We start from the raw sequence: 17346 nt of genomic DNA, 5'->3' as shown, positions 1-17346 counted from the left end.
TCCATGGATTTATGGCCTGCAGCTCTTTGTGGTAACAAGAGCTATGTTCTTGTGTGGACACCGAGGGCTTTGCTCACGGGGTGGGCATTAAGTGGTGGTGAGAAGGAGTATCAGGGCATGGCAGGTGGGTAACACGGATGCACCCACCTGTGCTGTGTGAGTTGGTCTGCTGATTGGATGGGGAAGCAAAGGCTTGGAGAGGCCACTTTCCAGGATCATGCCGTCTGGAGAAAGCCATTGGTCACTTCCATGCAAGTAGGCCTCCTAGGAGGCTCATGCTCAGCCAAAGAAAGAGCCCATCCTAAAGCCCTGGTTCTGATGCTCCCTGGACATGTGCTCACCCCTCCAGCCCTGTCTGCTGGTAGGGAGTGATGTTGCCACAGCAAACAAGGAAACACAAGTCCCTTGGGGGCAGGGAGCTGGAGAGAGGGCTCAACGGTTAGGAGCACTTGTTGCTCTTGAAGAGGACTCAGGTGCGATTCCAATCACCTACCTAATGGCTCACAACCATCCCTAACTCCAGTTCCAGGGGATCTGATGCCCTCTTCTGACCTCTCTGGGTACCAGGCACACACAAACACATACACGGAGCCAAAAAACACTCATACACCAAAACATTTTAAAAAATCTGAAACGAGTCCCCTCTCAGGACAAGTGGATATGGCATACGCATGAGCACTGGCAGCCTGTGTCTCCTTTCCTAGGGATGGGTCTGGCCTGTTTAGCCGGAGACCCTAACCAGAGCATGAAAGCATGGTCTGGCTGTTTGAGAATGTTCCCTCTCAAACCTCTGATCCTACGCCTGCTCTTCCTGGCCTTGGCCCCTCTCCCAGGACTCTATTGAGATAAATGTCAACTCTCCAGTCTCTTGACTGGCTTTCTGAGAAGAGACAAGCACATTTCAGTCAAAGAGTAGCTGTGAAGCCGGATTCTAGGGGTCCAGCATATTCTTCTGGGGGGAAACTAGCAATCTACATCTTCTGGTCCCACACTGTGGTATCTCCATGAACCCCATTATTCTGTCATCTTCAACACAGCTGTTCCATCCCAGGAACCTCCTACCCAGGAAATAAAAGCAACAAATATCTTCTTGTTCAACTTAGAAACTTTCTGAGTCGCTTAATGGAAGAGTCAAATTGTGTTAACAGCAACGACAATCCCAAGACTCTCTTAGTTCTTTGTCCCCAAATGATCCCTTGCCATGTCTTTATTTTTTATTTATTTTTTTTTGAGACAAGCGTTTCTCTGTGTAGCCCTGGCTGGCCTCAAACTTGGAGATCTGCCTGCCTCTGCCTCCCCAGTGCTGAGATTAAAAGGCATGAACCACTGCAGTCCAGGGCAAGTCCCCAGTCTACCCATCTTTATTTTTCAATTTCTCAAAACAATCTTATTTTACATACCAATCCCGGTTCCCTCTTCCTTCAGTCCTCCCGCTCCTCCCATTGCCCCTACTCCACCCCCCATCCACTCCTCAGAGAGGGTGAGGCCTCCCATGGGGAGTCAACAGTCTGTCACATCACTTGAGGCAGGACCAAGGCCCTCCCACTGTATCTAGCCTGAGCAAGGTATCCCTTCATAAGGAATGGGCTCCAAAGAGCCAGTTCATGCACAATGGATAAATACTGGTTCCACTACTAGTGGCCCCACAAACTGCCCAATCCACACAACTGTTACCCACATTCAGAGGTCCTAGTTGGGTCTTCTGCAGGTTCCTTAGTCATCAGTCTGGAGTCAGTGAGCTCCCACTTGCTCAGATCAGCTGTTCCCTTGGGTTTCCCCATCATGGTCTGGCCCTGTTGCTCATCAGTTCACCCATCTTTTTTTTTTTTTTTTTTTTTTTTTTTGGTTTTTCGAGACAGGGTTTCCCTGTAGTTCCTAGAGCCTGTCCTGGAACTAGCTCTTGTAGACCAGGCTGGCCTCGAACTCAGAGATCCGCCTGCCTCTGCCTCCCGAGTGCTGGGATTAAAGGCGTGCGCCACCACCGTCCGGCTCAGTTCACCCATCTTAAACTACATTGTAATCACCGTCTTGACCAAGGCTTCCTGTCTACATGGAAAACTCCAAGTCTCAGCCCCCTCAGAGGAAACTCCTTATAGGACCTGCTCGCTATAGGACCTCCTCACAGGTCACTGACTGAAGTCCTGAAAGCTGGCATTTGACAGGAAAGGCCTGCTTTGCAGGGGGACATTTAATAGCAGAACCCTTAGCATCCAAGCAACAAAAAATGTGTGATTCCAGAAAGCTCCTCAGGACTCTCCTAGTTCGGCCCCTTCATTTTGCAGGTGGGAACCAAGGCTTGGAGGGAGGCAGGGATTTCTGCACATCACAGAACTGCTAAGATTAGCACGAAGGGATAAACACGTTAACCACCAGAATGAGCCTGGTACCTGCTGGGCGCTCTGTGTCTAGTCAATAAAAGCCGTGGTGTATCTGGTTTTACAATTTCAAGTAAATTCAAGTTGGCCAATTCAACTTAAAAAAAAAAAGCCTGAATCTAGAACAGCAGTTCTCTAGCTGGAACATCAAAGCCATCAAAGCCATCGGGAGGGTTTGTTTGGAGAGCAGGAGCCAAACCTGGGTTTCTGAAGCTGTACCCCAGGGTGAGCAGAGTCGCTGCACTTCTAGCCAGTATCCCCCTATCCCAGTCCAAGGCTCTGCTCAGAAAATGGGGGACCCGGAGGATTGAGTAACATAGGATGCAATATCTGGCACTAGTAAGGGCCACTGGGACATGAGCTGCTTATTCTTCTGAAGACACAGCCATCTGCAGGTCCATACCCATTCCATTGCTCTGCAGGGCCTGCTGCAGGCTGTACATTCGTGTGCTTGCCCCAATACAGCTTTTTCTTTTTCTTTTTTATTTTGTGTGCATTGGTGTTTTATCTGAATATGTGTCTGTGTGAAGGTGTTGGATTCTGGAGTTACAGACAGTTGTGAGTTGTCATGCGAGTGCTAGGAATTCAACCGGGTTCTCGGGAAGATCTGCTTACCTCTGCCTGGGATTTACGGCATGCAACTATCACCACCAGGGTCCAATGCGGCTTCCTCTCCTTTGTGGTTTTGAGAATTTGACAAACCAAAGTATGATTCCACCAAAGTTAAATCTGGGGAAGCAATGAGTTTATTGAGTTCCTTTACAGAGCCCGGGTGAGGAGTTGCTTACAGGAGTGTGGGTGACCCCCCCCCCCCAAAAAAAAAGCCTCATTGGAAAATCTTTACCCAGCATAGATAATGACTTCCTTGTAGCCGTATTGATAGAGACTCTCAGTTAACACTCCCTAACCTACAGACTTGCATACAGATGGCTCAGAGAGCGGCTGGCATCTCAGATGTTGGATCTAATGACCTTCTCTACCAACTCCTTCCCTGAGGGAACGTCCACAGTTCACTCCCGAAGGACTCAGTAGGCAGGCCCAGCTGATCTAATGACTAGCAGCTGATGCTTGGAGAACTAAACTCCGCAACTCAAGCTTTTTCCACCAGGACCAGCCCCCCTTCAAAGGTGGGCTGATGACATCCGGACCCCGACCCCCAGGGTCTGTGCTGGGGGAACAAATCAAATATCACACATACACACTGGGAAAGAATGAAAAAGGAAAAACCAAACACTAGCCAGGCAGATGAGATTAACACATCCATCCTTTATTGCAGACTGAAGCGAAGGGCTTCTTCACTCTCTGAGCCTGGACCTGGAGGTTTCTGACTAAGCTTGCCCAGACAGGCCAGATCATAATGTCTAGGCAGCACAGACAACTTCCAGAAGCAACCCTAACTGGCATGCAGGATGAACTAGAGGTGGGGTGGGATGTCAGGACACACCAACCATCATCTGGTCATCTCTATAGTGACCATCCCAATGATGCAAATACTGAGAAATGATCTAAATTGCAAGCGCCTTCCAGTACTGTCAGTGGGAGGCTAAGCATACAGTCAGATCCATGTTTGTGTGTGTGTGTGTGTGTGTGTGTGTGTGTGTGTGTGCGCGCTCGCATTGGGACATGCCCAGGCATGATGTGAGATTTCCCTCTGTATGCTCTGAATACCCTTGGTTAATAAAGAATCTGCTTTGGGCCTATGTCAGGGCAGAATAGATCCAGGCAGGAAATCGGAACAGAGATATATGTAGGGAATAGGCGGAGTCAGAGAGATGCCATGTAGTCACCGAAGGAGAAAGATGCCTGCCATACCCTTACTAGTAAGTCATAGGCTCATGGTGATACACAGATTAACAGAAATGGATTGAGATGTAAGCGTTAGTTAATAAGGTACCTGAGCTAAACAGTGTTGTAATTAATTAATGTATCTTCATTTGGGCCTGAAGTGCCGGGAAATAAACAAGCAGTCTCTGTTTATACAGGCTATCCAGGTCCTCTGTGACCCCACGGAAGGAACCAGCAATGGTTCTTAAGACACAGCTCTGACTCAGAAATTGGTGTGAGGCCCGAGAACCTGCTTTTTAGTTTCCCTTTTACTTGACTGAGATGGTATCTCCCACAGCCCAGAGCTGCTTTACTCTTGGCCCAGGCTGGCCTAGCACTCCTGACACTTCCTGCTTCCACTTTCTGAGGGCTGGGATTCCAAGTGGGCACCACTACGCCAGACACCTTTGCTTTTCTTCTGTCTGCTGTCATGGTGTTGAAGCAGGCTCTTGTGCAACACAGGCTGGCCCCACACCTACAACCCTGCAGTCCTAGCCTCCCAAGTGCTGGACCCACAGATGCATACCATCAGAGGCCACATTTCCAGAACGGTGGTGTTAGTCTGTCCACACTTGGGAGTTGCTAGGCTCCAACCATGGGATCCCTCTTACACCCCAGAGAAGCCCCTCTCTTCTTCAACAAGGGGAAATCCCCAACTTAGGGACACAGGGTGGGAGAAGCCAGTCAGTCTGGGCTGCACCCACCCCTTGTCCGGCCCCTGTGTCTACCTCATCTGGCTGGCTGGGCTTGGGATGAGAGCAGAATGGGCGAGGTTTCTCTTAGGATACACAGCCCTCAGTGGTACCAGCAATGTCCCTATGGCATCCTTACCAAGATCTAGGAGCACTCTGAGAGGGCAGGGACCCAGACACACTCTAGGACAGGTGTCTTCTCTGAGCAGCAGTGCCAGTTCTATACTGTAAAGCCTTGGAGATGAAGTGGCCCAGCCTTACCTGTGCCCTGGGGCCCCCATGACCTCCACAGACCTACACTAAGCTATAAACCGGCCAGAGCCGGGGCAGCTGATAGACCTAATTGCTCAGGTGAGGAGGTAAGACACATGGAGATTGAGGAGGGCAGGGATGTCCCCAAGTATAGGCCTTATTAGGGGGTAAAGTGCCCAGCCACCTCCTGGGAAATTCCACAGTTCTGAGAAGACTGGGACAGCCACCCTATTCTCTGGCTACCCACTAGGTCACAGACAAAGGTCCTCGAGATGACAGGTCATTGGTGATTATGGTGATAGCCTTGAGGCTGGTGGTCCGGGGCCAAGGCAAGGCAACCAGGTTGCTACCAGAGGGAGGCCATGGTGAAGAAGGTCACCTAAGGACCTCAGGTCAAAGTCACAGGTGAAGATGGTTTTGTCTTCTCCGGGCCACATCTCCTGTGGCCCTGGGGATGATGCCTGGCTATACCGGGCCATTATCAGGGAAGGACAGACAAGCATGCATAGAACTTCCTTCCCTTGTCTTCCCAGTTCCCTGGAGCTGACCCTCTGTACCCCAGCCAGATGTCTATAGGTTTCTTCATAGGCACTCCTGCCACAGGACCCAAGCATAGGATCCAGGCATCTAAACTCCAGTTCAGGCTCCACCAGTCCAGGCACTCTGATGGTCAGGACACGGCACCATGAAGGGCATCTTTTAGAAGAAGGGCTGCGTTCAGTCCTCAGAAGGCGACAGAGTCAGAGGTGGTGTCTTCTCAGGATGGTGACTGGCTCTCAAACCAGATCATAAGGTCCATAAAACACCCATAGAAGGCTCATCCACCAGCTTGGAGGGTGTCTGTCGGCATGGAGGCAGAACCGCAGAGGGGCCCCACGCAGGAAATGCTCTCCAGTACCATTCCTCCTCCCAAGTAACCAAGCTTGGAGAGAGACAGAAACCTACCTAAGTCAGTACAGCAGCTGTGGGGCCCCGAGCCCAGGCTCTAGACTCACCTAGCCTCCTTCCTCTGGAGCACCAGGGCTCACTATAGTGCTAAGCTACCTTCTCTTGGCTTAGTTGCGTCCCCTCCCACTGTATGCTGTCTGGCCCACCCACCCCGCTCCCCAAGCCTGGCCTCCCATGGGCGTCCCTCCCCTCAGGTTGGCAGGCCAGTAGCCTTCGTCCCTTGCTGGGTGAGCGCAGGGAGTGTGTGTCCTAAGGCAGAGGGGCCTGAGCATCCTCTGGAGACATGAGCATATCAAACTTGATGAGAGGCGGGGCAATGACGCGCACCTCGGCGCTCAGGGGGTTGAGGCGCAGGTTGATGACGCGCAGAGCTGGCATGGTGGCCAGCTTCTCCACAGGCACATCTGTTGGGGAGAAAGGGGACAGGTTAGAGGGGTGTGAGCGAGCGAGCGAGCAGCCTGGGAAAGATGACAGAGCAAAAAGACTTGGCAGCATGCAGAGCTGGCATGGGCTTGCTGCTCATGGACCACCATGTATGGGCTCAGCTCAGGGGTCCCATCTCTGAGGGAGAGGTCAGCCATATATGGAAAAGCATTAATAAATGAGGACCTAGTCTGGCCATGGAGGCTTGTGTGTGTAATCCCAGCACTTAGAAAGCAGAGGCTGGAGGATCACAGTGAGTCTGAGGGCAGCCTGGGCTACACAAGACCTTGTTTCAAAACCAGCAGGTTAGTTATGGGGGCAATTAGATCAGGCATCTCAAAAAAATAGAATCACCATATAAGCCGCAATTTTCTTCTTACATAGATTGAAATCCTGTTCCATGGAGAGAACAGGAGAGCTATTCACAATCGCTTAATATCCACCAACAGATAAACAGTATGGGAACGTAAACCTTGAGGCGATGTGCCCTTGAGGAGTCCCTAAAGCAGAACTATCCAGTGTGTTCCAGGCTTCCTTCCATCCACCTGTAAACTAGTACTGCTGAGATCCTGGACAAGACAACAGCCCTTCAAGGATACCTTGGTTCAAGGTCTGACATCATCAGGCCTCCTCGCACCATGTCCCCTGTGTCACATGCCTGTAGGAGTTCCCTGGATGGTCTAACGGGGGCTAGGTGTTCTCAGGAATCAGAACCAACCTTTCCTGTCACAGCTCTGGGTCCCAAATGCTAATGTGTAGAATGTGGGCATCTGGTTTCAAATTACCACCCATTCAATTTATCCGAATACAATAGGACCTTTCTCAAAACATACCCAGGGCACTCTGTCAAAAAAAAAAAAAGTAGGTAGTGATGACCTGACTTGAGTTCCAGTACACCAGTACACGAGGTGGCAGGTGATACGGCTCCTCTGGCAAACAGAGGACCCCGCATGGTGGAAGCATAGAGCTGATATCCCTAAGTCCTCACCTTCACAGGGATGCTATGGTGTGTTCTCCTTCTCACCATCAATCAACAAGCCCCCCAAGTAATGCTGGTTGTGGGGCGGCAAGTGTTTTAATCCCAGTACTGGGGAGGTGGAGGCAGGTGGATCTCTGTTGAGTTTGAGTCTAGCCTGGTCTACAGAGTCTGAGTTTCAGGATGGCCAGGACCATATAGACTCTGTCTCAAGAAAACCAAAACAATACAAACACGATAAAATAGGCACACACACACAAGAAAAACAAAACACTAAACAGAAAGCCCACAGACAGCCCAGCTTTCCTCCACAGTAATTTCTAGCCCTGCCTGCGCTGTACTTTGCTCAGCCCTGTCATTCGGTTGGGAACACAGGCCCACGGCTGCAAGCTTGCACAGGTGGTGCGCGCCTGGCAGGTGCACAGTCATCCTGAAGGCTGTTGTGATTACCCTGTCAGTGTGGTGCTGGATTCCTCCACCATATAATTACTGCTGTTTTTGGGATTTTTTTTCCTCATTTGCAAATAACAAGGACTCTGTGGGGACACAGTTTAAGAGCAGGCAAGTGGAGTCGCCTCACCACTTCCCACCCATTGCCACGGCCTCGATGTCCACGGCCTCGATGTCCACGGCCTCGATGTCCACGGCCTCGATGTCCACGGCCTCGATGTCCACGGATGGGCCTTGCTATTTCTATGATGGATGTAGACCGAGCGCCTGAAGTTGCTCGGCACCCGCACTGCCTAACACAGGCTGCCCTTCTTGGCTGCCCATCTGTTTATTAACAGGAACTTTGACGCTTCTACTGATTTCCTGACTGTTGTGTTTAATTAATTTGTTGCTCAATTTGTTCCAGATTTGGCTTGCGGGAGCCCCTCCAACCTGGCTCCTGACAGCTTTTGTTTTTGTATTTTGTAGTGTTGGGGACTGGGGCCTACTAGCAAGTGTTCTATCTTGCACTTCCGCCCCCAGCCCTGACGGTGTGGGTTGGCAAGTGGCCAACATTTTGGGATGTATTAAATCCTGTTGTGGGATCCGCTTACAAGGCCCTCCACATACATAACCACCGGCTTTGAACTGCAGCCAAGGGGGCCATGTTCTGCTCCGCGCTGCATCTTCCCCTCTTCTCTGCCAGGGATGGACACATAGGCTGATCACTGGTCCCTAAAGGCTAGTCTGAGGATGCTATTGGCTGCCGGCCAGCACAGTCAAAGGCTCAGTCACAGGGTGTGTATGGAGCTGCCTCTGATGGTTCCTGGACTCTAGCTCTGATCAGCCTGTCTTCCCAAAGCTTTCAATTGAAGCCCAGGCCTGGCTGTGCCCATACCCATGGCAGAGATACACCCTAGACCTTCAGCAAGGTCCTTTGTTCTCCTGCAACACAAACCTTGGAGTCCTTCAAGGATGGTGGATAGCGAAGACTCCCAAAGCACAGACCACTGCCCTCCCCCGCAGGCTTGACTGCTAGGAGGAAAACAGAGAAACCACCAGCTCTGGCTGGTCTTTCCCTGCGCATGTACAAAACTGAGGAAGTCGAGGCAGCTCAGGGGCTCCTCTGCCCACTGCACCGAAGAGGAGCCTGAAGCCAGAAAGACCCAGCTCGAGAAGCAGAGCAGGGGCCCGGTACGCAGCTACCTACTCCAAAGCATCTTCTATAAGGGGCAGGCTACTGTAGGCATGGGGGTGGGAGAAAGTGATCCGAGGCTCCATGACTGAACAGGCAGGTGGCTCCATGTCTGTGGGGCTTCCCAGGGGCCTCCTCTCCAAAGCTGTTAAGCCCAGCCCAAGCCTAACAAAGCAGGACTCCACAGTGACTCCAGGAGACCTCTGTGGGCTCGTTTTATTGACAGCATTTTTGGTTATTATTTGTTTTTATTTTCACGCAGGGACTCGTATATTGAACGCTGGCCTTGAACAGGCTATGTAATCAAGGATGACTGGATTTCTGACCATCTCATCTCTACCTCCCAATAGCTGGCACTGCATACCTGCTCCATCACTTCCAGTTTATGCAGTGCTGGGGACTGAACCCAGGGCGTGATGCATGCTAGGTAAGCATCCTACCAATGGAGCCACAGAGTTAGGGAATATGGATTGAGGGCTTGCCAATTTATGATCTACATGAATTATTAACATTTTTAACTTAACATTTTCTATAACCGAATGAGGACTTGCCAATTTATGATCTACATGAATTATTAACATTTTTAACTTAACATTTTCTATAACCGAATGAGCCGAGTACCATTTGTTTTTTAAAAGATTTTGTTTATGCACATGCTGTGTGTATATGCTCATGTACACGCCTGGAGAGAACACGTGTGTATGCGCATATGTGCCTTGGGAGAACAAGTGTGTGCGTGCATGTGCTACAGGAGCACAAGTGTGTACGTGCATGTGCCTGGGGAGAACATGTGTGTGTGTGTGTGTGTGTGCATGTGTCCCTGGGGAAACAGAAAAGCCTCTCCACCAATGCAGCAATCCAAACCAGACCAAATCAAACCAAATTAGAAAAAGCCCAGGTTTAATGAGTAAACCACTCCCGGATGATTTTTCCAGCCTCCCAGAGAGGAGATAAAAGAAGACTGGAAAAACCACGTGTCTGTTTCCTGGGAGGCAGTTTAAATACCCTGTGGGAGTGGTCTCTGAGCATCTCTGAGGGAGGGGTCATCATTTGGCAGGCTTTCTGAGGTAGAGCAGGACTTGGAGAGAGATGGGGGAGGGGGCTTGGATGGAGCATCCACCTGAACATTCCAGACTCTGGATATATGGATGGCAGGGACTGTGGTGAAGCTTCCACACGAACATTGACTAGAAGAGGGCCTTGGGTTCCCTAGGACTGGAGCCGGAGGTACTGTGAGTCACCTAACACTGACAGTTGGGAACCAAAACCCATGTCTTCTCCAAATGCAGTATACAATCTTGTTGCTGAACTATTTCTCCAGTCCTAAATACCATGATTATCTCTAGCCTCTGTGTAGAATAAAGTCCGGAGAGGCTAAAGACTTGCGTGGGGGGGGGGGCGAACATTCAGCTAGGTAACAAACCAGGGGATGGATGATGGATGCCGGGCTGGTTGGCTACTGGCCCTGTGTCCTTTGTGCCATCTCCCAGGCAGCCTTCCAAGCTGGCTTCTGCCACCCTCCTCAGCTGAGTGGGCTTAATCAGAGAGGAGCAACACATGGGGCGGGCAGCCAAACCTTCAGGTGGAAGGGGTTAGGAAAGGGAGAGTCACCCACTCTTAGACTTCAGGGCAACGGGCCACTAAGGGACGGAGGGCTGGGTATCATCAGATCAGGGCCTCATTGGGGGCTTCAGCGTACAGCTGGCACAAGATCCACAAGACAGATGTGAGAGTGTCCTAACTGTCCCGCAAGCAGGAACTACTGCAGGTCAAAGGACAGGGTGATCCCTATCAGACTAGGGCGAGGACAGAGTGAAGGGTAAATACCCTCTCGCAGGAGGCAGGTAAAACAGACCTACCCTCAGGAGTGGAGGGAAAGCAAAGTGATTGACATCTGCCAGTGCTCACCCACTTCCTTGGACTTCCTCTTGGGCAGCACCCTGGAAAGTTCCTTGCAGCCCCTTATTGTCTGTGGGGCTAATGGCAGAAGGACAAAAGGCTCATTCTTTAGGCTCATCAACCCAGATGGCAACTAAGAGAAGGCAGGCAGACAACACAACCCCTAGGCCCCGGCACCAAGAATCAGGAAGCGCCTTGCATTTGGCTTAATGAGATCGAGTTATTTCACTGATAATTAACTTTCCATGGGGCACAGAGGGAAATCAAGGCCCAGATGTAACTGGCGGATTACTGTAAAATCCCAGGCTCCCGCAGTCCCAACAAACCAGACTGGACATCCTATCTGATATGCCAATTAAAGAGATGAAGTAAAAGTAAAGAGCAGAGTTTTAATCAGCACCAGGAAGGACTGGTGAAGCGGGGAGGGGATGCTGAGCAGGGGGAGGGAGCAAAGGGGCCTTCTGCTGCCATCCACTCGCAGGGAATTATCTGAGACTCGTAAATTTCAGCATGATTACCACCACCGATTGGACGGGGAATGAAAGATTTTAACACAGAGATAGATTTCAAACACTATGATGAAAGCCTCTTTGGGAACACGTTCCCTAAGTGCTGGCCGTCAGATGTACAGCCAAGAGTAACTAATTGCAAGATTAAAGAGGGACCAGCTGCAGTTGGGTGGGGGTGGCACATGCCTTTAATCCCAGCTTTTGGGAGGCAGATGCAGGCGGATTTGAGTTTGAGGCCAGCCTGATCTACAGAGTGAGTTCCAAGACAGTCAGAGCTACACAGAGAAACCCTGTCTTTAAAGACAAAAAACCAAAATAACAACAATCAAAAAAAGACGGACCAGTTATAGAGGGACTTTGACTGGGAGACCAGAAAGCCAAAAGGTTTCCCATGAATCTGGCCTAGAAAGGACATCCCAAACAATGGACCGGACAGAATAGCCAGGCCAAACAAGATTAGCTACAGCCATCCTCAGAGCTGCCCTCATCTATGTGCTGGAGACAAGAAATTACATGTGAAATTGCTCACTTAACTAACTGTTGCCTATTTAACTAACTGTTGTTAGGACCCAACAACAGCCAGTCCGGGTTGTCCGCCATCTGCATGGCAGGAGTCACTAGCCAGGGAACCTGCACAGGTAACTCCCCCTAACCCTAGGAACACGCACTGATTGGTCTGAGCTGTCCTCATCCACAGAGGCTCACCCTAACTGAAGGAGGACTCCACAGAAACAGAGACTGTGTCCCATCATACACGCCGGTAGTTCCGTCACCACCATGCCCTCTGATATCTTGGCAGTATAAATAAGCCTGCTTTTGTTCCTACTCTGACCTTGGGAGGAATTCTTTCACCAGCCCGCCTATCCCCACCATGGAATGGCCCTTATGCAACTCCCTCCACCCTGATGTCTGTGGGGGCCTCCCTACTCCAGTTCACACTTGCCAGTACCCTGACGGGTGGACGAGGGACCCCGTCCCCTCTGGAAACTTTCCCCATGTGCCTCAGGAGTCTGTGTCCTGTAGGAGTCACCGCTGATTTCCCTTGGGGACAGCACTGAGCAGAGATGTCCTCCTCTTCTGGCAACTGAGGTTCTCAGGCCATGGCAGCTTATAGCTAACCCCACGAGAGAAAGAGAGAGAGTTACTGTTTTCCCGTTCAGACCCAGTTCTAAACAGCGAGCGCTAAGCAGCCCCAGCACTGCTGCATGGGTCCGTGCACGCCTATTTCCCTCCCTTCTCTGTGGCCACGGTGCTGACAATGTTCATCTCAGTCACCTAGGATTTCCCTGCGACAACAGCATGGTAGATCTTCTCCTTCAGAAGCCGGCCCAGCATTTCTGCCCTTCAACTGTTGGCCCTAGCACCATGAAGACCTTAAAAAAAAAAATGATCACACTGTGTGTGTGTGTGTGTGTGTGTGTGTGTGTGTGTGTGTGTGTGTGTGTGTGTGAGTATATGTGGTGTGTGAGTGTGAGTGTGTGTGTGAGAGGACAACCTGCCACCATCGGTTCTCTATTTTCACCACGTGGGTTCCAAGGATCAAACTGAGGTCATTATCTCTCATGGCTACAGGTGGTCCTTTTGAGAGGAGGGACACCATTTTAAAAGCTGTATCTCGAGGCCCTGGTGGGTATCTTGTACCCTTTTCCTGATACCCTTTTCTTCCAAAGGGACGCCTTGTTAAGAACGAGGGTCACAGATCCTGTTTCAGTGTGCCACAGGCCATTTTATCCCTTCAGACTCACCTCTGGGATGTCCTAAAGAACCCGGGCCAGTGGTGGGGAGATGGCTTAGCAGTTAGAGCGACTGGTTCTCTAGCCGAGGACTGGGAGTTTGGGTCCCGGCACCTATGCCAGGGGGCTCATAAACCACCTGTAGTTCCCGCTCCAGGGGATCCAAGGCTCTTTCTGATCTCTGCAAGCATATCTCCCCACAAACACACAACTAAAAATCAAATAAATCTTGGGAGTTGGAGACGGTTCAGCAGTTAAGAGTGCTGACTGCTCTTTCTGAGGACCTGGGTTTGAGCCCCTTCTGGCCTCTGTGGGCACCCAGCATGCATATGGAACACACATATACATGCAGACAAAACACCCATACATGTAAAATAATAAAGATAATATTTTTTTAAGTATTAAAAAAAGGACAGAGGCAAATTTGATTTCCAGACCATGAGAAGGAAACACCAGCCTGTGCTCTTTAAAACACCATTGTGTCTCTTTGTGCAGCATAAATGATCAGGCTCTCGGTCTGATGATTTCGATAAAAACTAAACACTGACAAGGAAAATCTACACTAGTGACAGCAGAAGGCTTCAGGCTGCTCTTAATCTGTATCACTCTGTTATAAATTTAAGTTCACATTCCTTATAAATGGGTAGATCTGTTTCACGGCATAATTTTGTCTTGCAACTAATTATGTGTGTGTATGTGTGTGCATGTGCAGTGTGCATGTGCTGTGTGTGTATGTGCAGAGTGTGCACGAACACCCATGGAGGTCACAAGAGGCTGTCATATCCCCTAGAGCTGAGATTACAGGTGGTTGTGAGCCACACAGTGTGGGTGCTGGGAACTGAACCCAGGTCCTCAGCAAGAACAGCACATGTTCCTTTTATTCTCAATATTTATTTAATAAGTATTAAGTCTGTATAGAAATATCTGTATAGATATGTATGCCGTGCCCAAGGAGGCCAGAATTCCTGGAAATCCTGGAACTGGAGTTACAGATGGTTGTGATCCATCATGTGGGTGCTGGGAATTGAACCCAGGTCCTCTGGAAGAGCAGCCAATGCGCTTACCCACTGATCTATCTCTTCATCTCCCCACAACAAAGTCTTAACATCACAGTTGTATTAACTTGGTGTGCAAGCATATTTATTTCTGTGTCACCTATGATAAAGGTTCCCTTAAAAGGCTTTGGTTAAAGCGGGCCTCTAAGTAAGGCAGTTCATGAACTTAGTTCAAATTCCTCTAAATTCACAAAACTTAAGCAAATCTAAGTAGTTAATTTGCTAGTTTAAAAAAAGTAGAATGATTTCCAAAATTATTAACACATTTTATCTATGTTATGCCCACATTTTCTCTAGAGTTCCTTAGGTTTTCATTCACATGTGGAGTTACTGGGGCTGGAGAGATGGTTCAGATAGTCTTCTAGAAGACCCAGGTTCAAGTCCCACAGCACCTACATGGCTACTCACAACTCTGTAACTGCAGTCCCAGGGGAATCTAGTTCTCTTTTCTGCTCTTCAAGGACACTGAACTGGACAGACATACACTCAGGTATGCACAAAATCAAATTAATTTTTAAAATGTGTTACTGATCTGTTCTTAGTAACATTTATAAAAAAAAAACAAGGCTTTTGTGTGAGATAATTACTATGTCAGAGTCTGTAAAGATCTCATTTAAAGCTAAAAGAGGCTGTAAAATTAACTACATTCCAGAAGGGAAGAGATACTGTCATATGAACAGAGAAAGCGAAGGACATAAAAAGCTCAGGGACAGGGCAGGCAGCTAGGGTGGGTGTCTCTAACCCCTGTCCCGAAAGGTAGAGAAGCCCAGTGCCAAGAGTTCGAGGCCACTTTCTGATAAAGAGGGAGATTCAGGCCAGCCGGGAAGTAGATATGACTCTGCTTCAAAAACCAAAACAAATGACATTAGGAAGAAATACACTGTATAACTTTTAAAAACAAACAAAAAAAACCCATGAACTTAGTAACATTTATAAAAAAAAAAAAGGATTTTATGTTTGAGATAATTACTATGTCAGAGTCTGTAAAGATGTTCTCTGTTAAAATTTTAAAATCACCATTGATTTTTTGAGACAGACGTTCCAGAAAAGAACCTCACGTTGCACTGAACCTTCGGCACAATGACTGATTAGAACTTCAATGACGGTGCAGAGGTCAGACTATGAGTTCCGAGGCGGATTACCCTGGGCCAGGCTCACCCTCTTTACGGGCTCATCTCTATATGACCAAACATCTTCCTGACAATTAGATCAATCCTTCGAAATGTCCAGACAGACCCTAGTTCCTACCAATCCGAGGGCTGAAAGGTATCAGATAGCATCCGAGGCTTATAGCTGAGATTTTTCCCAATTTTCTGAGACCCACATAGCTTGGTGTTTCCACCAATGCCTTTGAAAAGCGACTGATTACAACTCTATTTTATCACTATAAAAACTTCACACCATTACCACGGTGGAATACTGGAGTCTGAGGTTTTCTGAATTGACATTCTCAGGCCATGGTCATTCATATTTGGTTCCAGAGCGAACTCTCTTATTCCCATTTAAGTCTCACCTTCAGCTCAACGGCCATACTTGGAGGATAAAGCTACAGGGGCCGAGGGACCAAGAGGAAGCCCTGCTTTCTCATTCAGACTGCCATGAAGTAGCCCTAATTGCCTTAATCCATTTAAAAACTACTTCAACCATCTGAGCAAGAGCATGCAAAAGGGACCCTGTGTTCCCCAGAGACAAAGCAACACAAAATCCATCTTCAGGGTATTGATAGAAACTTCAGGTTTAAGAAAAGGAAGAATTGGGAAAAGGGCAAGAGGCGTCCATATAATTAAACAGTCCCGCGTTTTCCAAGGGGGCCTCACAAATGAATTACTAAACTGTCACCCGCTGTTATTGTTGACAGGGACCAATATGGTGTTGGCAAGATGGTGGGCTCTAGGGAGGGTGCCTACGTCTGGAGAATGGTGGTCTGTCCTGCCAATCTTTGTTATTCCTGGAATCCAAGGGAGGACAGTGACTCATCTCTATGCCTTCAGCCTGAGTGTGTGTGTGTGTGTGTGTGTGTGTGTTCAGTAGTTATTCCTGAGTGACTAACATGCCTGTCAGGCAGGAGTCAAAGTCAAAGCGACAGACATAGATAAAGGCAGAGATGCCAGGCTTTTGTCTTGCTTTGAGTGACCCATGAGCCCGAGTGAGGAGTTAATGCTTTTTAGCAAAAGCTGCTTCTAAGTGCCTGTCACAGGAGCTTGTCAGTTTGTCTAAGAGGGCCCAGCAGGAAAAGAGACTTCAAGAAACTGATGTTTGAGGCCCTGTTCTAGAAGGTTTCTCACAATGATCCACTTTGCAGACAAAGGAATTGAGCCTCAGACTCTTGGTGACCAAGGTCATGGAGCCAGTGACTTAAACAGGAAGGGCATCCCCTGACCCTAACACCCACCTGGGGGGTCAGGGTCAAGACAAGACACTAGCCTGCTTTTTCAGGCTCTTTCTGTATTTGAAAGTAGTCATGATGGGTGGGCTGCTCAGACTTGTAACCCTGACTGTCACAGTGCTTCCCCACTTCAGAGAAGAGGCTTGGACCTGTGAAACCAACCCATCTCCCCTTCTGTCACTGGAGACTGCAGCTCCTGCCTCAGTTTCCCTAGGGGGACTGAACCGGGAGTTGCTAAGAACCCGTATCCATCCTGGACTTCATGACTTCTCTGTCCCTCTGCCACGAAGGCCAGTGGTCTACGCATGGCTGGGGTCCCTGGAAGGCACTGCTCCAGACTGATGGGTGTTGCACTAAGGCCTGCCGCAGCCCAGCCTTGGAGGATCGCTGGGGACTCCAGGCCCAGCGAGAAGCTGGATACCTTGATCCTTTTTCCATGTCTACCTCCAAGCCTAGCTGGCCTCTCCCCTGCCTGAGCCTTTCTCCGAATCTCCTTGATGAAGCACAGAGCAGCTGACTCTCTCTAGTGATTAACTGACAGAAGCAGCCGAGAAGCAGGAGCTATGGAGGCGCAGACCGTGTCAAGGCTGGCAGAATTGACAAGCCGGAGCAGCCTAACTAGCAGGTGACAAGCCCAAGAAGCCAGCCAA

General features: G+C 49.4%; 1 protein-coding gene across 1 annotated transcript in view; it reads right to left on the bottom strand.

Annotated features, from left to right (window-relative positions):
• Nucleotides 1-3195: 3195 nt before the first annotated feature.
• Lrrc20 (leucine rich repeat containing 20) overlaps nt 3196-17346 on the bottom strand; it is a 100669-nt gene continuing 86518 nt past the window's right edge. Inside the window, exon 5 of the mRNA XM_038342754.1 lies at nt 3196-6495. Within this exon, the coding sequence (XP_038198682.1) occupies nt 6341-6495 (155 nt within the window). The 3' untranslated portion in view covers nt 3196-6340. The remainder of the gene's footprint in view (nt 6496-17346) is intronic.

The sequence above is a fragment of the Arvicola amphibius genome, chromosome 9 (assembly GCF_903992535.2).
Source record: "Arvicola amphibius chromosome 9, mArvAmp1.2, whole genome shotgun sequence".
Classification (NCBI taxonomy): Eukaryota; Metazoa; Chordata; class Mammalia; order Rodentia; family Cricetidae; genus Arvicola; species Arvicola amphibius.
The sequence above is the reverse complement of the archived record's forward strand: the minus strand, read 5'-3'. Positions and strand labels throughout refer to the sequence as shown.